The sequence below is a fragment of the Sceloporus occidentalis genome, unplaced genomic scaffold (assembly GCF_023333645.1).
Source record: "Sceloporus occidentalis isolate IW3139 unplaced genomic scaffold, rSceOcc1.0.p SCAF_54, whole genome shotgun sequence".
Classification (NCBI taxonomy): domain Eukaryota; kingdom Metazoa; phylum Chordata; class Lepidosauria; order Squamata; family Phrynosomatidae; genus Sceloporus; species Sceloporus occidentalis.
Genome location: NW_028317034.1, coordinates 5,690,872 through 5,717,370, shown reverse-complemented (window position 1 = coordinate 5,717,370; position 26,499 = coordinate 5,690,872). Strand labels below are relative to the sequence as shown.

The following is a 26,499-nucleotide window of genomic DNA, read 5'->3' as shown; positions in this document are numbered from 1 at the left end:
ATTTTGGGGTCAAGAAGGAATTGTTTTCCCCTGGTTAGTGCAAAATTGGAAAGAGCGAAACCGGGGTTTTTTTTGCCTTCTTTTGGATCAACAGCAACAAATTAACAGATATAGGAAAGGCTGAACTTGATGGACGCATGTCTTTTTTCAGCCTATGTAACTATGTATGTAACTATGTATGAGTTTCATCCATAAGAAAATAATATTTCACAGGCATGACTGTAAAGGGACCAGTATGCTGCTTAGGAAAACTATGTTAAAATGAATGTTAAAACGAAAGGTGCTTTTATATTTTCATTGTGTCGCCTTGCATTTGCCCCTTACCTCAGCCCTCAGCCAGGTAGGATATTGCGATTTACTTGAATAGGAGCAAGTAGCCAACCAGTGCTGCAAAGGAGACTGGGGGCTGCAACTTCTCCTTAACTAAAAACCACACAACTCATTTTATACTTTTAATTATTAATTCACTAAACTAATTTTATACAAATATTCAGACTCTCCTCTTCACTTGTTTCATTGAGGGTCTGTGGAAGAATACAGGATGACCTATGTCCCATATTCTGTTCTCCTGAACAGTACATTTCCACTAACTACTGATAACAGCATTAGGATTCTAAGCACAAGGTTTGTCTGGATACATCAGCCTGACCTTCTTTGCTATTAGTTGTATAAATATGTTTCCTAATAAGGGCATAGTACTATTTTATGTTTAGGATAGGGTGTTATTTCCAGTTTTACTGTTAAGTAATTATATAAATATATCCATAATGCATCATAATAAACAGGAATCTTATTATACAAACACTCTTGTGTGTGTGTCTGATTTTCTCTCTAACTGGTCGATCAGGATACTTATACATTTTGGATCCCCAAGAAATAGAAGTACTCGGAAGTTCTCCGACAGGGTCCCACCTCATTTTTAGAGATTTGTATGAATCAACCAGTTAGGCAAATTTGTTAAAATGTAAAATCAGAATGTAAAGAATGTTTTTACCTCTAAAAAAAAAAAACAACAAACCGTTTCAGATGGATTATAAATGCTTGGTAACTCAGAGGCCACCCAGTTTTTGATAAACATAGTTTACTTATCCAGACAGAATTCGAATATCGGGAGAGTTTTGTTTTGCTCAGATTTCATGTTTTCTAGATTACTAGTCATTAGTTTTAATATAAATAATATAATGTGAGACATTATTGTAAATGTTAAATTGTTCTTAAGGGATAGAAACAAAAGCAAAATAGTGGGGAATTGTAACAACCTACATTAACACTGAACGGGGACATTATGTTAAACATCAAATAGTTTTTTGGCAATCAATCCAGTGTTTATATTAATTTATAACTTATGAAGGTAATGGCTTATCAGTTTACAGGACATTTGCAGGACAAAAAACAAAGTGTTTATCAATCACAAACACTCTGGAACTCATAGGGATTCTTACTGGCTCAGAGTCGGCTAAGTAGTTCTTGATTTCTTACTTTAGTCGAAGTGATGTCAGCACGCAGTAAATTTTACATGCACCAATCCAAGCTTTGGTGCCATGCAATTTTCCATTAAAATGTGAGGCACCATGAGGATCAAAGCCTTCCTTCCTGGAGTCTTCAATCATAAGTTGAATCCTTGGGATACAAGGTATTGACCTATAACCTGGTGAAAAGTTTGCTTTAAGAAGACAGCATAATTAGGTCTAAAAATGTAAAACATCAGCAACAAACACTTATACTATATCTGACTATTTTTGAGTGCTAATTAAATATACTTTTATTTCTCCCTGTAATTAGAGATTGCACCAGTTACATATTTTCATACCTTGTAAATGGGTTTTGTAAGAGTCAGTTTTCATCAGAGAAGAAAGGGAGAAAAGAAATAAAATTTTCGGTGTATGGAATAAAGTACTGGTAAAGAGCACACACATTTCATTTGGAAACATAACATATAAGGTATGTAAACAATAAGGCTCTTTCAACCTCAACATCTGTGATTCTGGGGACCATGTGTTAGTGTTCATGGTTTACAGCATATGACTCCTAAAAACATTGTGATTTTAACATAAATCCCTTATTTATCTAACAAAAAAAAATATAAGAACACCTGAAGTCTTTGTTCTACCATCATCTGCGCTTTGTGTAGGTGAAAATTGTGCATTCTTCCTCTTGCAACAGCTTTTTCTAGATTTTGCAGCGATTGCTCTCTATATCCTCCAGAGTTGTCCATGCCAAATTGTCTCTGGAGGAATTAGGGATAATGTTAATAAATAATAATTTTAAAAAAGTATGAAGAGTAAAAAAGCAAGATAGTTTAAGAAGGGTAATTCAGTAAACAGAGCAATGAGCTACATAATGCATAGGCAACATAGGAGATTCCTAAAAATCTGCTTCATTGATTAAAACTATGCATTATGCGGGATCCCCTCAGCCTTTCTTGCAGAAGCTCACTGTGGTTGGCCCTTTAAAATGCATAGTGATACGAGTTCACGTTCACATCTGCATATTCACAGTTTAGTGAATACTTTCAATAGTGTTATGAATAGCAGGTAGCAACGACCTACAATTAGGGATTATTCTAGTTTTAGTGTAGCGATAATCTAAATTTTATTAAAGACAGGAGGCGAATATTTGCATCAACTTCTTTACTCAAAACCTCCAGCAGCAAAGAAATGGTTAATAACATTGAAACAAAACACCAATCAGAAACAGTCAGAGGTCATAAGAAAGCCCACAAAGTAGACCACTTCCTCTTCTTTGATGTACCGAACAGTAGCACACCGATGAACAGTGTAGAAAAACCGGAAAAGAAAGAACCCAGGAAAGGACCAAGGCACTCTGGATCCAGACTACATCCCAGTAGGATCATACTAAAAGAAAGAAAAGACATTGTGAAAGTAAACTGTACATGGAACAGTAATCCAAACAGAGCCATATATTACACCAAATAAAAAGGTCAATAAATACAATGTAAAATAACACAGCGTAAAAGACCATGCCCTCAAACACAAGGGAAGGGAAAAAGAAACAGGGAGGGAAATATTCGCCCCCTGTCTTTAATAAAATTTAGATTATCTCTACACTAAAGATAGAATAATCCCTAATTTTATGGCAAGACAGGAGGCTTCATATTTGCAGTTTTAAAGCTAACGCAATAGAACAGAAGCAACGCGAGACTGAGGCCGATAATAAAATGTACGAAAAGTCGATTCCCTGGATGAGTCCACCACAGAACGGATATCTGCAAGGGAACCACCACAGTCTAAAGCCGCAGAAGCTGCAACGCCCCTAACCTACTATTCAAGCCAGCAGCCTGAAGAACCCACCGAATCCAACGGGCCACCGTAGGAACTGAAACCGGTTGGAAAGGACTGACATAAGATATGAACAAAGGACCCCGGACCGAAGAACGTAAACCAGCCGTGGCTGAAAGATAAGCACGGCAACAACGGATGACGTACAGGCGAGGACGTTTGGGGAAAAAAGCGGTAGGACACGGATGAAGATTTGGATTTGGTTCTATGAGAAAAGAGGCCGCCATGCCCTTGGGTGAAAAAGAGAAAGACTCCGTATTAAAAGCAGTAACATCCGAAACTCTCTGGAAAGAGATCAAAGTAAGAGAGCCAGCTTAGCCGAAAGTTGAGGAAGGGACAGAGAATCATTATCGGGCCAGGATTCGACAAAACGAATAACAGTAGACACGTCCCAGAAAGCGGAATACCTCGTAGATGGAGAACGAGACATCCGGATGCCGTGCATAAGACGGCAGAGCGTGGGATCCTTACCTATGGGCACACCAGCGTCAGGAACATGAGCTGCCGAAATGGCCGAGCGAACCACATTGATAGAACGATAGGACTTACCTATGAAGAAAAGATGGGCCAGGAAGTTCAAGACCATCACCAGTGGCGCCGTAGAGGGATCAAGATGTCGTTCCAGACACCAGCTATGCCAGGATTTCCATGCCTGGAGATAAGACCGTCTAGTACCTGGGGCCCATGAGTAACCCCCTGGGGCCCTAACCCTAACCCTAACCCTAACCCTAATTTAGTATTTTTTTATTTTTTTTAATATATCTATATATTTTTATTTTATTTTAATATTTTATGAAATAAAGTGTTGTCCGAAGATACGAGAAGTCAGTCACCAAGAAAATAGCTTTATGGTGGTGACAAAATAAAAGGCGTAAGTGACTGGAAATGTGGTGCAGCCCGATATTTCGTAGCTAAGACATGGAGAAGATTTCCACTTGGGTCAAAGGATAGGCATGTTCCATCATAAGTATCTTAATGTATTTTGTTGACATTGTTGATAGCCACAGAGCTATCACATTGGGTGTTGGCTGACTGCCTTGTCTTTAAGCTTATACAGTACAATTTTACGGTCAACGTTAGATCTGAAACTCCATAAAAATAGTTGGCTGTGTGATACATAGCGCTACATTTTTAATAATGACAGAATAATGATGCTGCCCAAATCCATGCTGCTGTTGATAACTGTGTTAATGTGTAGGCAACAGACTTTGCCCTGATGTGCTAGTGTGATTTCCTGTTATCAGAGGAGTAGTTCTAGGTTGGATATTCCAGAAGCTGATAATGTTGCATGAAGCAGGATGCTCCACCTAGTGGTAGAAAAGAGGTAACACACCCAGGGCACATCACAATATTGCTCCGTAAAATACCTCCAACCTTTAGAAGTCAAACATTGTATTATTCTCAACATTTTACAATGTACCATATTTATAAATGTGCATTATACAAAGCTAAATCCAAGAATAAAAAACTTCAGTAGTCCAAATACCCAGGGGTGGTGCAATGAGTTTTTACACCTTAGGCAGAACCTCATTTTGTGGTCCCCTTGGTACCGCCCATTGCATCCCTCTGTGCCATGCCCTTGGAGGCAGAGTCATGCGACCTCATCATACATATGACCACACACACCACCACATCGACAGCACCCTTTGTCCTTTCCTTCACTGTGCTACACCCCACCATGCAGTTGAGGTATAGATCAAATAAACATCACATCCAAACCTTCCCTTGCAGGTATAGATCAAATGAAAATCACATGCAAACTCACCACTGGTATTGGTTAAATAAATAATGCATGGAAACCCTAAACCGCATCCATAGATTAAGGGTAGCACACTCCAGAGGCCAGGCCTGACACTCAGACTGCACACATCGTATACGGCCAGAACCCAGATTGCACCCACAGTGGTCTCATCTCAGATGCAACTGAGGGGGCTGCCCTGCACCATACCTAGGGCAGCAATTCCATAAATACATCACTGATTAGTGGTTTATAAGTAATATTTAAGATGCATAAAGCATCACACCCATGCAAAGAAAATATCATTTTCATATGCAAAACACAATATAGTCTGGGATAGAGTGCTGTCTGCAGGGGGTCAGACAGCTAGGCAATCAGGTTAACCAGAATGCATTAGGAGCAGGGGGAGTGGGGGGGAAGCAACAATATGGACAATTATTATTGATTTAAAAGCCTTTATATTTTCAAACTCTGCCCTGTGAGACTATAAAACACTGTAAAGATGCATGTTTGTAAAGAAAGGCACCTTTGTATAGACATTGTAGGTTTGTAGAATTCTTTAGTGGAATTTTTCACCAAACGTTTATTCTGGTACCAACTTCAGTCATAAAGGTTTATTGGTGAAATAATACTTTTACTTTTTGGACAAGTCTAAATGTGATTATTGTTTTATCTATTGTAAAGATGCCTATACCAATATTTTCCCATATGGTTAAAGCAAGAACAAGTGACGAGGAGCACATACTATACTTATACTATAAGACTCTTAAATAAACAGATTTATGCACACATCACATAACTCTTGCCAGCACACAAATATATTAAGTAGTTCCAGAACACATAAGTAATAAGTTGTATTCTACTGTTCAGAAGAGATGAAGAGAAGCAGATTTGTATACATGCTGAAAACAGAGTTACAAATTTTCACAATAGTAACTGTCCCCCTATGCAAAAACCTTAAACATCCCTACAAGAGACAGTCTTAGAACAAGTGGCACCCCAGGCCACTATGTCAAAGTTTGGCTAGTCCTATCTGATTTTCCATGGCTATATTGCTTACCAAGGAGATGAACTAGTTGGACTGCACTGCATTTTAGCCCAATTGGGACTTTCATGCAATTTAAAGGACACTGAGGCTTTGTTTTGCGTATTTATTGGTCATTATTATTATAACAGCAATACAGGAATCTGAATATGTATGTATTTCACGCTTTTATTGAGGTTATGTGCTCCCTTTTCTGTATACAGGCACAGGAAATAATTGCTCCTCCCCTACTCTATACAGCTTCTTCGTTCCACAGTGCTCTGCTCTCTGCATGTCACTATGTGCACCACCTCCCTGCCTCATACATTCTACTACTATACTACACACTCAATCTAACACACATTCGAACACTATACACTGACACTCAAACAATACACTAAGATACTGTTCATAGACCGTCTAATGCTGTATACTGACACCCCCACACACAATCACTCTAACACCATACACCAACACACCACGATGTACTCTGATATACACTTACTCTAACACACAACAAAGTTTAACACTGCACACTGACACACATACATACACAGTTCAACACTGTACACTGACAGCCCACACATACTTATTCTAGCACTCTACACAGTATTGCATTGTACACTAAACACACATACACTCATTGTAGCACTGTGCACTGATGCTCCCCTCACATACACAACCACCATACACATTAACTTATACGCTGTCACCTCCATGCACACTTATTCTAACTAGGGATAGGCCTAGACATGGTTCATGGCAGATGTTATCATCATTGTGATCTCCCAAGCTGACCATCCTCCTCGAGTAGCAAGCGTTCCCCCTGGTTAAGGTGCCCCAGACTAAGACCAGCTCTGCATAAGGTGCCACTGAGACATTAAAAATTAGAAGTATTAAACAATCAAAGGACAGCTAGAAGGTGTCTCACTTAGAACCTGTTTAATACATTGCAAATTAATACATTTTATAGAGAAAAATGTTTTCAAATTATCTGAACATTAATTCATATTTATATCAGTTGTATCCAGTAAAACAGGTATCACGATGTATTATTCAATCTTCTCAGTTAATATTCCAGATTAATTTGATTGGCAAATCTTTCATCTTATCCTTGTATAACTGATCAAACCTTTCATTTTGTGCCACTGTCATGAGATTTTTCCAGTCCCCAACAGTACCTGAAAAGGTACCATAAAGTCAAATGATATAATTGGTTCAGGAACACATTAAAAAATATTGTGAAATACTTTTTAAATTATGATTTTAAAACTATCAAAAATATTCTGCTAAAAAGACAAACCTTACTTATTATGTGAAACATAGATTAGGTAAATGGACTACAGTGAAGGGACTTAAATTAGTCAAGCAATGTACAACAAGGAACAATTTTAAAATAGACAGGAGGCTTCATATTAGAAATTAAATCCTTCTTTACTACTCCCAGTAGCAAATAGTTAACAGAGAAAAAACGGTTGAACAAGAAATCTATAACACAGGTGTGCAATCAAGGTGAACACAGGTAACCAATCAATAAACAGCAGGTAGCATAAGAGCAAGGTCCCCCATATATCATCCTCTTTCTTTGCTGCTCCCTGGAACAGATAAGTATCCAGCACATTTACTAGATTACTATTTTGGCATTTCCTAAATATATAATTTTCACCTACTGTGACATCTGCTAGTTTGTGCAATACATATTCACATTTCCTTCTCTTCCACACACTGATCGGGCTGACCCCCAACTGTTATACCTCTTTGCCGTCTGTATTTTGGTTTCACTGCATTACACGACTGCAAGTTTAACACACCTGGTTCCGCCCCCTCGTACTCACGAGCATTGCGGACCAGCCCCCCCCCCAGCTGGTTGTCAGTTTTTCTCCCGCTGGATTACCTGGGATTACCTCAGGATTTAGTAATTCTTTCTCCCTACTCTGCCATTCTGTGATTTAGTAACCCCTATAATATTGTTTCCCTCATGTCCAAAGATTGCTCTAATATGCCTTCTAAGGACATTAACCCCTCTCCTTCCCCTGAAGGGGATTTTGTAAATGAGGAACACTTCCAGAGGATTTTAGACTCAATAGTTAATAAAACTGTTTCTTTAGCAATTGCCTCTGCCATGGCCTCTTTGCAGGATTCCATTGCCCAATCTGTGGCATTGGCCATTGCCCAATCTGTGGCATTGGCCATTGCCCATTCCTCTGCAGGTACACCTAGTACCTCACATACTTCACACCACAGGACCCCCCTGACCATTTCTGGTCAGCTGAGGAGTCTGTACGCCAGCTAAACACTGGCATGAAGAGGTCTGGGAAGGCCACCCAGAATCTAACAAGATTCTAAAGATGACGAACAGACCTTACGCCCCGAGCGTAAATCTACCAGAGGTGTCAAACAACCTTTCACGACCCTCTACCTGTGAGGAAGACAAACGGGCATGTAAGGCTGCTTTAAGGAGCAAACCTGACTCCTATTTCACCTCTTCATCTACCGATTCCTCTGATTCTAACTCAGATTCAGATGATTCGGAATACAAGCCTCCCACTTCATCAGACTCGGAGGCTCAAGGGACTGACCCTCATAATGGGGAAGATACTGGATTCAAAAGGGCAACAATTGTTTGACCCAGAGTTAATTGCTCACCCTCGCTCAGCTGAGTGGATTCCGAACACTCATATTTCCAAATATTTCTCGACCTGGCTAAGAAAGCCTCTAGATAAGGCAACACGTAACAAATTAAGGGCTGATTGCCCCAGGCCTACCTTACCTAATAAAGTCGCACAGACCCCTGAATTGGATCCTACTATGGTCCGTTTCCTGTCCAAATCAGGAAAGAATCCTTACCAAGGCCTGGACAGGTCTTTTAAATTATGCCAGGACAAGGTGCAGGACAGGCCCGCTGGCAAAAATGTTTGAATTAGTTGAGGAAGCAGAGAGGGCCGATACATCTGTTGACAACCGCATTATCAAAGGATAGCTCCAAAGGGCTATTTGTTTCCTAGGCAACGCAAACTCCTCACTATCAGTCGAGCGTAGATGCTCGATCTTCATGAAGATTGACCAACAACTCACACATGTGGCTGAAAATGAACCGGGTCCCTCTGCGGAAGGTCTCCTATTTGGGGAATATTTCATAAAAAGATATCGAGAAATATGTGAATATTTTCACATCCCTCGATAAAGCCCAAAGTTCTATTAAAAAAGTATTTAACCCAAAGGTTTTGGGGAAGGCTGGGAAAGGCAGGGGCCACTTTCTCAGCCGTTCCTCTGAGATACGGCTCCAGAGGCTCTCGATCCTCATCCTACCAACAGTACAAGGAGACCTCTGAAACCTCACCCTTTTTTCCTCAAAGAAGCCGACCTTGGCTGTCCCGAGGATACCGAGGGGCATCACGATCCAAAACATCGACCAGTAGGTCCCATAACATGTCCCCTTTCTTCCCCAGTAAACTTGGGAGGCAGACTGGGTCATTCTTTTCCATATATGGGAACAGATCACACATGGTCCATGGGTTTTAAACAGCATCAAAGGTTACCTGATAGAATTCATAACCGAACCCACTCAGGTGACACCCCCTGGTCCCATTCATTTCTCCAAAAAACGACCAATTATTACTCCACAACGAGATTACCGATCTGGCATCCAAACAGGCCATTATTCAAGTCCCTCTTGCCACTCCAGGCTTTGTGAGCAATATCCTCTTAGTAAAAAAGAAGGATGCAGGCTACAGACCTGTCATAAATTTAAAACATCTAAACAATTATGTCAAATACCAACATTTAAAAAAAATATTTTCTCTGCGATTTGTTAATTTTCAATGATTGGTTTGAAAAGATCCCTCTGAGGACAGAAACACGAGAAGAACTCTCGTGGTAGCTTCACCACGTCTGCAAATGGAACAGGAAAGCAATTTTCAGTTCTTTTCCAGATTTAGTCATAGAATCAGACACCATCGACTGGGATGGGGAGCCCATTGTGGCGCCATATTTACCGGAGGGAAATGGTCCCCACACGAACTTCTCCTTCACATAAATTGTTTGGAATTGTTAGCCGGATTTGTCTCCGTCAAAAGCTTTGTGAAGGACAGGACCCATTGTTGTGTCCTTCTCAAACTAGACAACATCTAGTACATAAACCGATTGGGAGGTACCAAGTCTAAAGCATTAGCGGATATTGCCAAAGAATTCTGCCATTTCTGTTTAGACAGACACATCGTCCTTCGGGCCGAGTACCTACCCAGTTTATCAAACACCATTGCCGACTGGAACTCTTGTTTCCTCTTGGACCTCAGCGATTGGATGTTTGACCCAAACACTTTCCATCGCATATCTTCCCTGTGGGGAAGCATAGATCTCTTTGCATCGAGACTGAATCGCCAACTCAAAATCTTTTTCAGCTGGCGGTCAGATCCCGAGGCAAGGGGCCAAGATGCCTTCCTCCACTCGTGGTCAGAGGGAACCAATTATGTCTCCCCCTCCATTCACATTGTTTCCCTGAGTTCTCCTTCACACGACATCCCAGAGAGCGACCATAGCCATCATAGTACCTCTCTGGCCAATGCAACCAACAATGATTGCATGATGATAGACGTACCCAGATTGCTCCCATCACACGACCACATCCTCCAAGACCCTTGCAGGAGACCCCATCCACTGATTCTATCCAACCATTTACATCTGATGGCATATTTGATTTCAGGTCAATCTCATCTAATCGAGGCCTTTCGGACTCGACTAAGAACATCCTCTCAGACGTCTCGGATTACGGATCAGCCTGGAAACTGGGTTTCATTGGTGTTTGGAGAGACGCGTGGACCCCACACATGCCACTATAGCCCACATACTTAATTTCCTTTTCTTTCCAATTTGATATGGGTAAGGCATATCGCACACATGTACATGTATATGCATATACATGTATATCGATCAGCCATTTCTGCCAAACACACCCCGATTGACTGATTTGTAAACTTATGCAAGGTATTTGGTTCAAACGCCCCCTCAACTTAAATACACCAGCACATGGGATGTTAATATTGTACTGCAACTTTTGAAATCCTGGGGACCTAATGACTCTCTTTCTCTAAGACTACTGTCCTTTAAGCCCACCATGCTCCTTTGCCTGATTTCCTTGAAACGAGTTTCTGATGTGAAGGCATTAGACCTCCCAAAACTTCTCTCCATCTGGAGTTTCCTTTTCAATTCTCAGACATACCTCATCTGTATTTTACCCGTCTTTTCCTGACCACCCTGACCTGTGTGTAGTTCACTGCCTTAGAACATATGAGACCGCAACTTCTTCCCTTCGTAATCCTACTCTTCCTCAACTTCTTATCTCTTTTCGCAAACCTTTTCTCCCTGTCTCTACGACGACCCTAGCTAGATGGGTTAGAACTACAATGGAGATGGCGAGCATCCATGTCTCTCTATTTGGGGCTTATTCCACTAGGGGTGTGATTTATTTTAAGGTTTTCCGAGCCGGGGGATCCTTAGCTGACATCATTAAGGCCCCTGATTGGTCTTCAGACTCCATTTTCAGAACTTTTTATTTTAAGCCTGAGGTCCATGTTTCAACTGTAATTTTGTGGCATAATTGGCTAGATCATAGCGTTGAACATGCATAATATGAAGCCTCCTGTCTGTTTTAAAATGTTATATTTTCCTAGCTTTGCGTATGAAAATGTGGATTTTATTAAAGACAGGAGGCGAATATTATCCCACCCTATTAACCCAACCCTGTTTTTTATACCGTTATAGCATAAAAACTAAAGCACAGCTAGCAATCTCCTGTTCATCGCCATTCGGTTCCGGTTACAAGATTTTTTCCAGTTCGCAGCGTGAAAGAGGATGATATATGGGGCGACCTTGCTCTTACACTACCTGCTGTTTATTGATTGGTTATCTGAGTTCACCTTGATTGCACTATTTGCTGGTGGGAGTAGTAAAGAAGGGTTTAATGCATAATATTCGCCTCCTGCCTTTAATAAAATCCACATTTTCATACGCAAAGCTAGGAAAATATAAAGTGAAAGTGGGCTACACCGTGGTTCCCAAAAGTTACATACTTAACTTGGCATATATTAGCACTTATAAGATTTGTATGGTACCTTTGCGGAGAAATCCTCCTTCGCTTTTGCCTATAAGGTCTTCTCCAAGAAATGTATAGTTTGCTAGTGGGTCATGCTTCATGTTCTTAAATGTTGCTTTTTCCACAATGGTGTTCACGTCTTCATCGTCAAGTTCTTTTTCGACAAATGCAGAAATTTTAAGTACAGCAGATCGCAAATCCTAGAACAAAAAACATTTATTGTATAGGTGAGTACGTTCCAAGGTATGTACTGTGTTATCAATAACATCTAAGTTGTTGCCTTAATATATAAACAAAACACAAAAAATACTATATTTAGCTACATTTTTTCACTTAATATCTAATCTGTACACAGATGACAGTGCTGTATTATTTTCTGCTTTAAGTCCACTGAAGGGTGTAGACAGGGTGGCCACCTTCTGGCCCGGGGGCAACACTTAAACAGACTTACCTCACTGTGCGAGCAGCTTCATTTTACTTTGTGATCACATAACTTTGGGTTACGTGACCCTGCTGTGTTCATGTCTCCCCAGGCCAGTCCAAAATTGTTAAAAAAGCACGGGTTTGACTTGGGCCAGCCTGGTGCCATTTAGTAAAAAATAAGCAAACTCAGCCAAATGACACATTAATAGAGAAATCCTATATAACGTATTTGCCCGAATATAGGCCACACTCCCCCCCTTCAAGTTTTTAAAGTGGGGGTGCGGCCTATATTTCGGGTTTAGCGCAGGAATGCGTGATTCGGATCGCCCGATGGCCAGAACATGCAGTTCTGGGAGCTGGGTAGGCAGCAGGGTTAGGATCCAGATCCACCGCGGCGCTGCAGGGGACCTGGATCCTACTCTCCGGCAGCCGTGGGCATCTAAGCGATGCGCTGAGATAGCCTCCCCTGCAAGCACTTTCCACGGGGGGAGTGCCGGCACGGAAAGTTGTCTAAGCGCATCGCACAGATGTTCACCGGCTGCGGCGATGCACGTAAACAACCTCCGCTGCCGGCACGTCTGCTCGATGTGCTTTAACAATCTCCCTTGCTGGCACTTCCCACAGCAGAAGTGCCGGTACCAGAAGTTGTCTACGCGCTGGACACCCGGGAGTCTGCATTGGTAAGTCTAGGGGGTCAATATCTAGGGAGCAGAGTGGCAGCATATCTGGATGGGGCAAAGTGGCAGCATATCTGGATGGGGCAGAGTGGCAGCATATCTGGAGGGGGCAGAGTGGCAGCATATCTGGAGGGGGCAGAGTGGCAGCATATCTCGGGGGGCAACATATCTGGAGTGGGCAGAGTGGCATCATATCTGGGGGGCAGCGTGGCAGCATATCTGGGGCAGCGTGGCAGCATATCTGGAGGGGGCAGGGTGGCAGCATATCTGGAGGGGGCAGGGTGGCAGCATATCTGGGGGGCAGAGTGGCATATCTGGTGGAGCAGAGAGGCATATCTGGGGGCAGAGTGGCATATCTGGGGCCAAAGGAGTATATATTTATATAAGCAAGGTGCATTAAAATGGCTATTGTTTTTCTGTTTGTGTGTAATATATGTTGACTAACTGCATAATAGATACCAAAAATGTTAAAATACTACAGTCTGTTAGTTAGAATACTGTTTTACTATTCCACTAATGTGTTAAAAAAATCTAAATTTTTCTTTAAAAAAGCACCTAACTTTTAGGGTGCGGCCTATAATAGGGTGCAACATACATGAGTACAGTGATACCCCACATGCATAGGTTTGTTGGGCTGTTTGGGGGCTAAAAAGCCACATTTGGGACGTGTGCATTTTCAAATTGGAAATTAGACATATGGTCATCCTTCCCCGTGTGTTAATTGGGACATTGTTGAACCCGGCCACTTCAATTTAGCCCATCAAATCATTCATTTTTTAAAAGTAGACACCCTATGGGCATTTAACATGCCAGTATTTTAACTCTTTCCATGTGAGAAAATTAAGCACTAATTTTAGGACTTAGGGCTCATATATATATATATATATATATATATATATAATTTATGTTTTTGGCCTTTTTCTAAAACATTTTTTGGAACTGGAAGATTTTCCTGATGGTGACATCAGTGGGAAATTATTTTTACATGTTACCATTTTTATTTTTTTTATTTTTATTTTTTTTTACTAATCACATTGTCATTAGAAAGCTGGGCTCCATTGACTTGCATGGTTGAATGCAGTACCTGTATTCAACTTGCAAGTGGAGCCAGAGTTCTCAGGAGGGTCTGGAGAGACCCTCCTGAGAACTCTTTTCAACTCCTTTATTTTTTTAAAGGACGCGCTGCCATCTTGCACGTGGCAAAAACTCGCAGTGGCGGTTGTGACCACTCTCAGGAGAGGTCACAGCGCGTCCTGGGATGGGTGTTGGTGTCGCTGAATGACTCGCTATCGAGGCATTTTAGCGACACCATTGAAGTTTGAGAGGCGATCGTCGATTGTTTTAAAACAGCCGTCCGCTGCCATACAGTGTATGGCTGATATTGACGCCCCGGGTAGGGGCCAGACATGCCTCGACATCAAGGCATTACAGCAACACCATTTGGGTGGCGAAAGCGAACGTAGATGACTTTCCTGGTGCATCAATTATCGTTAACAGTTTGTTTTCATGTGACGTGCCCAGACCTTCAATTGTCAACAAGGGGTTAAACAATGTAATTGTCAATAAAAGTCTTTGGCACTTACAAAATGCTTGTAATTATATTTCAGTGTACCATAGTCTGCCAAAAATATCTAAGAACACTGAAGCAGCAAACTTTGTGAAAACCAATACTTGTGTCATTCTCAAGACTTTTGGCCACTACTGTACACTCTCTTTAAATTCTATGGCTTTACAAATCAGGACATCTGTTCCTTAGGAGGCCTAGAAATTAGGTAATTACAACCTGAAATGTACAACAACACATGACGTATTACACTGTGTCATGATTTATTCAACAAAAATAAAGCCAAAATGGAGAAGCCATGTGTGAAAAACTAACTACATCTTATGATTCAGTAGCTTGTAGAACCAACTTTAGCAGCAATAACTTGGAAGTAATTGTTTTCTGTATGACTTTATCAGCCTCTCACACCGTGGCTCACTTTTCTTTAAAATGTTGCTTCGGTTCATTGAGGTTTGCGGGCATTTATTTATGCACAGCTCTCTTTAAGTTCCGCCTACAGCATTTCAATCAGGTTGAGATCAGGACTTTGACTGGGCCATTGCAACACCTTTATTCTTTTCTTTTTCAGCCATTTTATTGTAGGTTTGCTGGTGTGCTTGGCATCATGGTCCTGTTGAATGATCCAATTTTAGCCAAGCTTTAGCTGTGAGACAGATGGACTCACATTTGACGCTAGAATACTTTGGTATACAGAGGAGTTCATGGCCAACTCAATGACTGCAAGGTTCCCAGGTCCTGTGGCTGCAAAATAATGCCAAATCATCACCCTTCTACCACGGTGCTTGACAGTTTGTATGAGGTGTTTGTGCTGATATGCTCTTTTTGGGTTTTTGCCAAACATATCGCTGTGCATCATGGCCAAACATCTGCAGTTTGGTCTTTTCTGTCCAAAGGACATTGTTCCAGAAGTGTGGTTTGTTCAGATGCAACATACTGCCATGTTATATTTAGAGAGAAATAATGGCAGCCCTTCCAAAGAGAGTCTAAGATGTAACTCTGGACTTTAAAGTTGATGGACTTTAAAGTGTTTGGAAATTACCCTATAACCCTTCCCAAATTAATAGACAGCAACAATTGCTTCTCTAAGATCATTGCTGATGTCTTTCCTCTTTAACATTGTGTTAATACACACCTGAATGCTTCAGACCAGCAAACATCTAAAACTTTGGCTTTTATAGAGGTGGCACTTGTTGATGATCAATGAATCAAGGGCATTTGATTAGCAGCACCTGCCTGCTACTTAGCATCTTAATTCCTATGGAAGTACTAAGGGTGTACTTAGTTACACACACATGGCTTTATTTTTGTGGAATAAATTATTACACAGTGTGTCATATGTAACGCGTTGTTGTTCATCTGAGGTTCTATTTAGCTAATTTGTAGACCTACTGTGGAACAGATTATTATGTCCTGATATGAAAAACTATAGAATTCAGGGGATGCACATTTTTCATGCAACTGTATATCTAGCACAAAAATACAACTGTGCCTAATGCCCCTATCCAGAGCCGGCCTTAAGTGTTCTGGCACCCTGTGCGGACTACTCCTCTGGCGCCCCCTTCTCACTACCCCGCGCCCCTTCTCACTACCTCTCCCCCTCTGCCCCTTCTCATTACCTCCCCCCCCTGCCCCTTCTAACTATCTACTCCCTCTCCCTTGTTCTCATTATCCTCACTTACCTTGTTGCCAGAGTCCTGCGGTGGGGGCGAGAGGCGTCCGGCTTCCCGCTCTGCCGGCATTTCATGTTGAGTAGCGGAATATGATGTCATATAACGGCACTCATCAAATGCCCGCACCGCGGCGGAGTCATGGAGAGTGAGGGGCGCCAAGCGGTTGCTGAAAACTTCACGGGCAACCGCTCGGCACCCCTGCCCGGGACTTTAATCAAAGCATCAGGTTTTTTTTAAAACTTTATTTAACATTAAATAAAGTTTAAAATAACCCAAACAAATAAAAACAACCAATGTTTTAATTTAAGTCCCGGGCAGGCGCCCCTGCTGCCATGGTGCCCTGTGCCCTGCCCCTATCTCTAACACATTTGACAGCCTGCATAAATATCCTAAAGAGTAAATATAAACATCTATCACAAAAATGACCCTGCTGTTTAAAAACCCTAGACACAGATATGTGTTACTCGAGAAGTCTATTGTGGCTGTATATAGAAGGATACTACAATTCATTAGTTCAAGCCAATCAAAAACTTGACTGCATCTTACTGCCTTTTCCTAAATGTTATATTTGGACAGAAGAAACCCCCTCCCTTATTGAGCATTTACTGCGATTCATAAAGATTGCAGTGGTTGTAATATTATGTCCTTGGTGCTTAAGGGACAGAGACTCTGTGATGCAATAATACATCCTTGGTCCTTAAGGGGTGAAAAATGACATAATAATAATTAAACTTTTAGGGTCTGGTAAAAAAAAAAAATGTATTAGTCATTTTAAAGTACATAGGGTAGTTGGGAATTTTTATAGGGTTACATAGGGGTTAAAAATGAAATAAAAAAGAAAAGAAAAAATTTAGAAAAGTAAAATAATGCTAGCTGTGGTTAATTTATACACACATAAACTGTGAATAAATGTGTTTTTTAAATCCTATTTGTTATTTTCTTTCATAAGTCAATGAGTATAATTTCAAAGAAAGCCCTACTTGTCCCATAAAAAATATATACAATGTGGACGGATTCAGTCTGGGATGGTGAACAGTCACTTACCTTTTTCATTTCTTCATAAGTCATAAAAAGAATATTAAAATCATCCTTGTTGGTGTGCCAGCCTCTAACATGATCGAACCACGAACCACCTAACACTTGAAGACATAAAGGGAAATAAACTGCATAGTAAACATCTATTTTAATGAATATTTTAATGAAAATAGTCACTTTTTTCTGTCTTTTGTTTACAAGGACATAGTTATGAGGTTATGTGTAAAAGTGACGCTGATGCCCAAGTTTTTATACCAGATTTTCATGTATACTTTTTTCTTGCAACTCTCTAGCTTTTCTTCCTAATTAAGATAAATGTGTATTGCAAACCTTCTAACTAGGGAATGAGCCAATTCACGTAGGCAACTTCCGCTGCAAGCGGAAGGGGGTGCGGTTAGCAGCGGGGGTTGTCTGCGTCCATCGCACAGACCTTCCTCGGCTGTCAGAGATCAGAGTTCCCCTCACTGGGGAATTCTCTCTGACAGCCGGGGAAGGTCTGCGCGATGGACGCAGACAACTCCCGCTGCTAACCGCACACCCTTCCGGCTGCAGCGGAAGTTGCCTACGTGAATCGCGTAGACGTATACACGCTGCCCGGACAACACACCAGGGAGTCAGAAGCACCGGTAAGAATTTTTTTTTTTTGGGGGGGGGTGTTAAATGGGAGGCATAAGGCATTTCTGTAGGCAGAGTGCTCTATGAAATGCCTTTTAACCCTCTATATGCCACTCTGCCTCCTGAAATGCCTTATACCTCCCTATATGCCACTCTGCCCCATAATATGCCGTCTAACCCCCTAAGTGCCAGAGTGGCATATAGGGGTATAAGGCATTTCATGAGGCAGAGTGGCATATAGAGGGTTAAAAGGCATTTCATAGAGCACAGTGGCATTTAGAGGGTTAAAATGCATATCATGGGGCACAGTGGCATATAGAGGGTTTAAGGCATTTATGGGGCAGAGTGACAAGCCTGGGGGCAGATGTGCATAACTGGGGGGCAGGTTGGAAAATAAAAGGAATTAAAAACAAAATACTTTTATCAATCATAGCTTCTACAGTGGGGCAAAAAAAGTATTTAGTCAGCCACCAATTGTGCAAGTTCTCCCACTTAAAAAGATGAGAGAGGCCTGTCATTTTCACCATAGGTACACTTCAACTATGAGTGACAGAATGGGGGGAAATAATAGAGGAAATCACATTGTAGGATTTCTAATGAATTCATTGGTAAATACCTCGGTAAAATAAGTATTTGGTCACCTACAAACAAGCAAGATATCTGGCTCTCACAGACCTGTAACATCTTCTTTAAAAGTTTCCTCTGTCCTCCACTCGTTACCTGTATTAATGGCACCTGTTTGAACTTGTTATCAGTATAAAAGACACCTGTCCACAACCTCAAACAGTCACACTCCAAACCCCACTATGGCCAAGACCAAAGAGCTGTCGAAGGACACCAGAAACAAAATTGTAGACCTGCACCAGGGTGGGAAGACTGAATCTGCAATAGGCAAGCAGTTTGGTGTGAAGAAATCAACTGTGGGAGCAATTATTCGAAAATGGAAGACATACAGGACCACTGATAATCTCCCTCGATCAGGGGCTCCACGCAAGATCTCACCCCGTGGTGTCAAAATGATCACAAGAACGGTGAGCAAAAATCCCAGAACCACACGAGGGGACCTAGTGAATGACCTGCAGAGAGCTGGGACCAAAGTAACAAAGGCTACCATCAGTAACACACTACGCCGCCAGGGACTCAAATCATGCAGTGCCAGGCGTGTCCCCCTGCTTAAGCCAGTACATGTCTGGGCCCGTCTGAAGTTTGCTAGAGAGCATTTGGATGATCCAGAAGAGGATTGGGCAAATGTCATATGGTCAGATGAAACCAAGGTAGAACTTTTTGGTAGAAACTCAACTCGTCGTGTTTGGAGGAGAAAGAGTGCATCCAAAGAACACCATACCTACGGTGAAGCATGGGAGTGGAAACATCATGCTTTGGGGCTGTTTTTCTGCGAAGGGACCAGGACGACTGATCCGTGTAAAGGAAAGAATGAATGGGGCCATGTATAATTCAAGGGCATTGAAGATGAAACGTGGTTGGGTCTTTCAGCATGACAATGATCCCAAGCACACCGCCCGGGAAACGAAGGAGTGGCTTCGTAAGAAGTATTTCAAGGTCCTGGAGTGGCCTATCCAGTCTCCAGATCTCAACCCCATAGAAAACCTTTGGAGGGAGTTGAAAGTCCGTGTTGCCCAGCGACAGCCCCAAAACATCACTGCTCTAGAGGAGATCTGCATGGAGGAATGGTCCAAAATACCAGCAACAGTGTGTGAAAACCTTGTGAAGACTTACAGAAAACGTTTGACCTCTGTCATTGTGAACAAAGGGTATATAACAAAGTATTGATATGAACCTTTGTTATTGACCAAATACTTATTTTCCACCATAATTTGCAAATAAATTCTTTAAAAATCAGACAATGTGATTTATAGACTTGGGCACCAGGGGGCTCTTCGTGTTCGTCTTCGGGGGGGGAAAAATCTTCGTATTCCGTGAATATTCGCCTGTTCCTGTCTTCTCTTCGGGCGAATATTCGTGGACATTCTTCGTGTTCGGTTTTTCTTCGTTTTCCCGGTTAAGGGGTTAATACGGGGTTAACGCAGCTCTGGCGCCAGGAGTTTAAATGCACGTATGAGCAACTCAATTGGTCGTCAGCAGGGGGCTCGTCTGCCATTGGCACATCCCACTGGTCTCCCTCCCTGTTCAATTAGTTAAATGTCCGTACGAGCGACCAATAAAGTCGCTCGTACGGACATTTAACTAATTGAACAGGGAGGGAGACCAGTGGCATCTGCAGGGTAAGTTGCAGCATTGGGGTTTTAAAACCTCAATGCTGCAACTTAGCCGGCACATCCCACTGGTCTCCCTCCCTGTTCAATTAGTTAGTCTGTGCCGGGTTAAATGTCCGTACGAGCGACCAATAAAGTCGCCCGTACGGACATTTAACTAATTGAACAGGGAGGGAGACCAGTGGGATGTGCCGGGTAAGTTGCAGCATTGGGGTTTTAAAACCCCAATGCCGCAACTTACCCTGCAGATGCCACTGGAAATCCATAGGTTCGCTGCCAGGGGTTAACTTACAAAGACCGTGCGAGTGAGCCTATTGGTCACCTGCAGGGTCTTCCTCTGGCATCAACCAATTGGCTGATCTCAGAGGAGGTCCCTGTAGGCGACCAATAGGCTCATTCGCACTGCCCTGTAACCCGTGACGGCGAACCTGCGGATTTCCACTTCCGGGAACTGGCGCGATGCCGCGAAGACAAGGTAAGTTAGAAGAGGGGGGACGAAGACGATCACGAAGATCTTCGTGGTGTGTGTCTTCGTCTTTGCCTACGTTTTACCGCCGCCGTCTTCTCTTCGGCGTGTCTTCGGAACGAACACGAAAACGCACTCATCGTGTTCGTTTTTATGTTCGCCCGAAGACGAATGCACAAGTCTAGTGATTTATGGACTTTGTTGTCTCAATTTGTCTATCATAGTTGAAGTGTACCTATGGTGAAAATTACAGGCGTCTCTCATCTTTGTAAGTGGGAGAACTTGCACAATTGGTGGCTGACTAAATACTTTTTTGCCCCACTGTATTAAAAAAATAGTTTACATAGTTTACATGAATTAACATTTACTGGTAAAACTTTTTTCCTATAGGGTCGTCTTATATTCAGGCTTTTTCTTTTTTTCCTAAATTAATATTCAGATTTTGGGGGGTTGTCTTATAAGAGCAAATACGGTAATTGGTTGCTAGGTGATAAAACCACTTTTTATAAATAACTAATGAGGGTCACTTTTAGACACTGGTGGCCCCCAGTGTGTGTAAATCCTCTTCCACATCTGGTTACATAAGTATTTTAGAGGTTCACACATTCATATACTCCCTATAATTAGAGATAATAATCACAAATTATTGTGTAGTATCCAAATTCTTGTTCTCACTGCAGCTCCCCTTCGACTTGGCTTTATGGAAATGTACATATTTGTATTGTTAGAACAACAAACCTTTATCAGTATCTCATTATCAGGCAGAAATCTAAATTACTGCTTACACTCTATGAAATAGTTAAAAATGACTACTGAAATATAACCTTAATGTCTCTCCAACAGTCAGAACCCACTATCTAGAGGATGAATTCCTATAAATCATTTTTATAGGCTTTATGAGCCATACTTCTTCTCACTACCAGACACTCTCTCATCTATCTGCCTGTTACTATGTTTCTGTAACTTTAACTACATTGTCTGCCTTATGAGTCCGCTATTTGTTAGTGTCACCCATTTCCATGACAAAAATGCAAAACAAAGACATACTGTATGTGAAGGTAGACAACCCAGGTGTTAATTAACAGTATTGTATTACATTTATATGTATTACATTTAAAACTATACTTTTTAGCTTTTTCTAAACATAAAACTTTAAAAAGATACGTAACATTTTGGGTACCCATTTTAGAAAATATGATGTCTTTTCCATAGATTATTAGATTCAGTGCTCAGGGCACGAGGAGAGGATGCTCAGGGTGGTGAAAGGCCCTGGGGGTCAACTGAGGGAGCTGCCCTGCACCATACCTAGGGCAGTGATCCCATGAAAACATCACTGAGTAGTGGTTTATAAGTAATATATAAGATGCATAAAACATCACAAACATGCAAAGAAAATATCCTTTTCATATGCAAAACACAACATACAATTCACCCTATTAATTAAAAATGACCTTTGCCTGCTAGAAAGCGTTCAAAAAATTCCTCCCAGCTCTTTGATTTTGTTGCTTTCACCATCAGTTTATAGAAATGATAAAATGACACCAAACCATCTTTTGGATTCCTGTATACATAGATAACCTGGAAATACAAATAATGTTCTGTTAATACTTAATTGCAAAACATTTAAATACCCTCAAACTCATAGGAGGGCCAAAACATTTTTGCCCAGAGAGCAAGTATAGTCAGGTGCTCCCTCCAACTCCCCACCACTCTAAATCTATCTACCAGATGGGGCATTGAACCTGAAAATTAATTGCTGCAACATTTGGAAACTGCAATGCACAAGGACCACATCTGATACATTAACATTTCATATGAAGTATACTGCAGTTTCACATACCCAGTGGAAGAAGTAGGAGAGAGACATCACTTGAACAAAAGCTAATTGGAGTCAGAAGTTAACAAACCTGGAGTCAAATCAATGAAACTGATTAGAGGTGTGTCTTCAGTGGAGGCTCCTCCATAGGAGCACATGCGCACATGCAGGGCCGGCCCAAGGCAAAATGCCGCCTGGGGCAAATTTTAAAATGCCGCCCCCCCTTATCTACCCTTCCTCTCCCTCCGTCCCTGCCGCCCCCCCCCATTATCTACCCTTCCTCTCCCTCCGCCCCCCCCCTTGTACTTACCTTTCAGCAGTCCTGCGGCGAGTCTCCCTGTTCGGTCTCGGTGCCGGCTTGTAATGCTGAGTGCCGGAAATCTTCCGGCACTCAGCATTACAAGCTGGCACCGAGACCGAGCAAGGAGACTCGCCGCAGAGGAGAGAGAGAGGGGCGCCGAGCGGGTACTGACAGCTTGGTAAGCGAAAACCACTCGGCGCCCCTTTCTCTCTTTTGCTTTTTTAAACAAAAAAAGGGCTTGGGGCAGCAAAGTGCCGCCCCTTCAAAAGTTCCGCCTGGAGCGGTTGCCCCACTTGGCTCCATTGTCGGGCCGGCCCTGCGCACATGAACCCCCAAGGGCAAAAGGGAAAAAAAAATACATTTTAATCTAATTTTGTTTTCCTTTTGCGCTTTGGGGTTCACGTGCCATGAAGCCTCCTGTCCCCTGATGTAGCCTGCCTATGCCTATGCATTTGGCTCAATTGCTGCCGCGGTTGCTGAGCCGCCCATTTGAACCCCGTTCGCACAGCCTTTGCTGGAGGAGCTCCTAGCCATCTGCTCCCAGCCAACACACTTGCTTCCCAGCTTGGAGTCTCCCCTCCCTCCCCAGTGACTGATGCAAGCGGGGAGGCGGGGCTAACAACTTTCTGCTTCCCAGTCCCTTCCTGCAGATGAAGGCCCCGCCCCTTTCCTTAGAGCATCCACACCGCTCAGCAACTCATCTAACAGTAAGTTAGGGGAGGAGGGGGTTAATTTAGGGGCAGTTATGGTTGATGGGGTGTTTAGGGTTAATTTAGGGGCAGGTATGGTTGATGGGGTCTTTAGGGTTAATTTAGAGGCAGTTATGGTTGATGGGGTGTTTAGGGTTAATTTACGGGCAGTTGTGGTTGATAGAGTGTTTAGGGTTAATTTAGGGGCAGTTATGGTTGATGGGGTGTTTAGGGTTAATTTAGGGACAGTTATGGTTGATGGGGTGTTTAGGGTTAATTTAGGGGCAGGTATGGTTGATGGGGTCTTTAGGGTTCATTTAGTGAAATTTATTTTAACCTGTACATTACGTCGTAAATGTACATTTCATTTTCAAAATTTATATATTGTGAACCCCCACTGGAATTACCTACCAGCCGCCACTGTGTGTCTTAGAGCTACTTTGACCCTCCCTCAAAAAAAAGAGTTTACATGTTCATCAGTCCATAGTTAGACAACATGTTTACCAAGTTTATCAAGGAATCATACAGGATAATGTCCGCCAGAACAATGTAGCCAGAACAATGTAGCAAAATAATGATCCTAAATATCAAAATAAATCTAGTACAGAATGGCTTTTAAAAAAATGAAAATCTGCCTTTTTGAGCGGCCCAGTGAGAGTGCAGACCCTAAACCATTAGAGATGCCGTTGAGCCATTTACACCAGAAATCCTAGGGATATAGCTGAGCTTAAGCAATTCCATAAAGAAGAACAGTCTAAAACCCCTCCTGAATGTTGTACAGGTCTGATCCACAGCTATCGGAAGCGCTTGTTGAAGGTTATTGCTGCCAAAAAACGATCACTTACTTTTTCCACCAGCACTGTGGATGTTTAATGGGTTTTTTCAATAAAGACATGAAAGATTATCATTGTTTGTGTGGTATTAGCTTAAGTTCATTGTGTTTGTCTATACAAGATGTGGTAGATGAAGATCAGATCACATTTTCTGGACAATGAAAGCAGAAAAACAGGTAAATCCAGAGGATTCATTTACTTTTTCTTACCATTAGATATATTCTACACTGCATATCTTACACTCTCTCATTTCATCAACTATTTTAAACAAATCTGTTACAATGGCAAAAATCCTGTAAACAATGATGTACTTACTTTACCCCTCCGGTTCCTCAGATCTGTTGGCATTAGGTAATAAGGCATGTGGGAGGAAAAAAGGCGAGGAGAGGGACGGTTGTCATAATCCATGTTATATATATTATATTCTAGCCAGGGGACTCTAGTTATGTTATTAATTTCCTCTGTGCCATTCCGATGACCTTCATTGAAAATTAGACTTAGAATTTGTTGTGTCCAAACTGTTCCTGTAAAAGATAATACATTGTATGCTGTTAGTGGACGATATTAGCGTTATACATTCAACATGCAACGGAAAATGGAATTCCCGTACTTTCAATATTATAATCCTGTGCAAAGTTAGTTATTTAAGATGTATCTTTAATTCTAAAGCTTAACCCCTAGCCATAGCACAAACCGTTTCTTTAATTGCTATTTTCCATACACAGCACAAAAAGATGCATGATGAGGGCTGATCAATCAAACATTCTCACACAGCTGTGGTCCAATATTCACAGTAAACAAGTAACTTATGAAGAAATACATTATATTATCATTCTTATCCTTCAAAAGGACCTTTTTGCTCAATTAATTTAATACACCATCCTGCAGAAAATCATAATTTAAGGTCATTAAGTTATGCTTTTTCAAACGATTGTTTACCTGATTTTGGGTAGGTAACCAAAAAAACATCATTGTCTCTAATTGCAAAATGCTCCAAAGAATCAATGTATTCCGCTGTTGTCAAGTCACAGTTAAAATATACTCCTTTATGTTCAAACATATAAGGATCATAAAAGCCATCTTCTTGTGCCATTTTCTATCACACCTGTAAAGTGTAAAAGAAAATATATGCAATAATATTTTTTCAGTTTTAAAAATAAAAAGTGCCTTCTTAATCTGGTTAATTATACTAAGAGTTCTCTTATTTTTAAAATCCAAGCTGTATACTTTTAGTTTGAATAGCAAGAAAGGGGTGAGCCTTTTTATAAATAATATTATGCAAGCCCTGCCCTAGAGTTGCAGTCTTACAGGATTTGGACTCTGCACATTGAGCAATATTCAGATTTGTTATTTATCTCTTTGGATTGAATTACATTTATCGGAGAAAATATTAAGAGCTTAATAATTACTGCAAAAGATGGAAAAAATATTAAAATTAAATAAAGGTTTTGTAGAGCTTTTATTTGTTTTATTTAATATTTTCTACGGCCACCATTGAAAAAATAAAAAATTAAGATAAGCTTTCAGTTCATGGAAACCATCCATGAGAATTAACTGTACATACTGTCATAATGGGTCAGCAGTTCCACGTATGAGTTACTGAAGAATAAAGTATATTTATACGAAAATAAAAGAGGAACCTTAAGAAGATAACAACAAACAAATGTATTCAGTACAATCAGAAGCTTTTTTGAATGGGAACGAATAATTCAGTATTTAGTGACTCAACCTAAATTACAACATAAACTCTTAACTGTTGGTTTTCCTGAAAGGCTGATGGTAATTTACTGCTCAACTACAAATGTATATCAACATGTTGAGAGACATTTGAGGTATAGTTCAATCAGGGGAGAGCTGGCAGCCTAAGGCCTGGGGGCAAGCCCTTATGAAAAAATGACTGCAGTTTTTCTGAAGTAATACTGCAGTTTTTTGGACATGAAAAAACTGCAATACTGCACTTTTACTGCAGTATTACTGCACATTTACTGCAGTTTTACTGCATTTGTACTTCACTGTACTGCAGT

The 26,499-nt window shown here is 41.3% G+C and overlaps 1 protein-coding gene across 1 annotated transcript; it reads right to left on the bottom strand.

Moving 5' to 3' along the window:
• Positions 1-7,126: 7,126 nt before the first annotated feature.
• Positions 7,127-25,568, bottom strand: LOC149288063 (amine sulfotransferase-like). Its single transcript, XM_089492189.1, has 6 exons — positions 25,415-25,568; positions 24,791-24,999; positions 22,288-22,414; positions 17,531-17,625; positions 12,172-12,352; positions 7,127-7,242 (listed from the first exon to the last, which is right to left on the bottom strand). Exons 1-6 carry the CDS (start codon positions 25,566-25,568, stop codon positions 7,127-7,129), a joined length of 882 nt encoding a protein of 293 aa, XP_089348315.1.
• Between the last annotated feature and the right edge of the window lie 931 nt (positions 25,569-26,499).

Coding starts and splice junctions, on each gene's coding strand:
- LOC149288063 (XM_089492189.1), bottom strand. CDS start 25,568: ATGGCACAAGAAGATGGCTTTTATGATCCTTATATGTTTGAACATAAA. Junction 25,000..25,414: donor GGTTACCTACCCAAAATCAG/GTAAACAATCGT, acceptor TATCTTTTACAG/GAACAGTTTGGACACAACAA. Junction 12,353..17,530: donor CTTATGAAGAAATGAAAAAG/GTAAGTGACTGT, acceptor TTTTTGTTCTAG/GATTTGCGATCTGCTGTACT.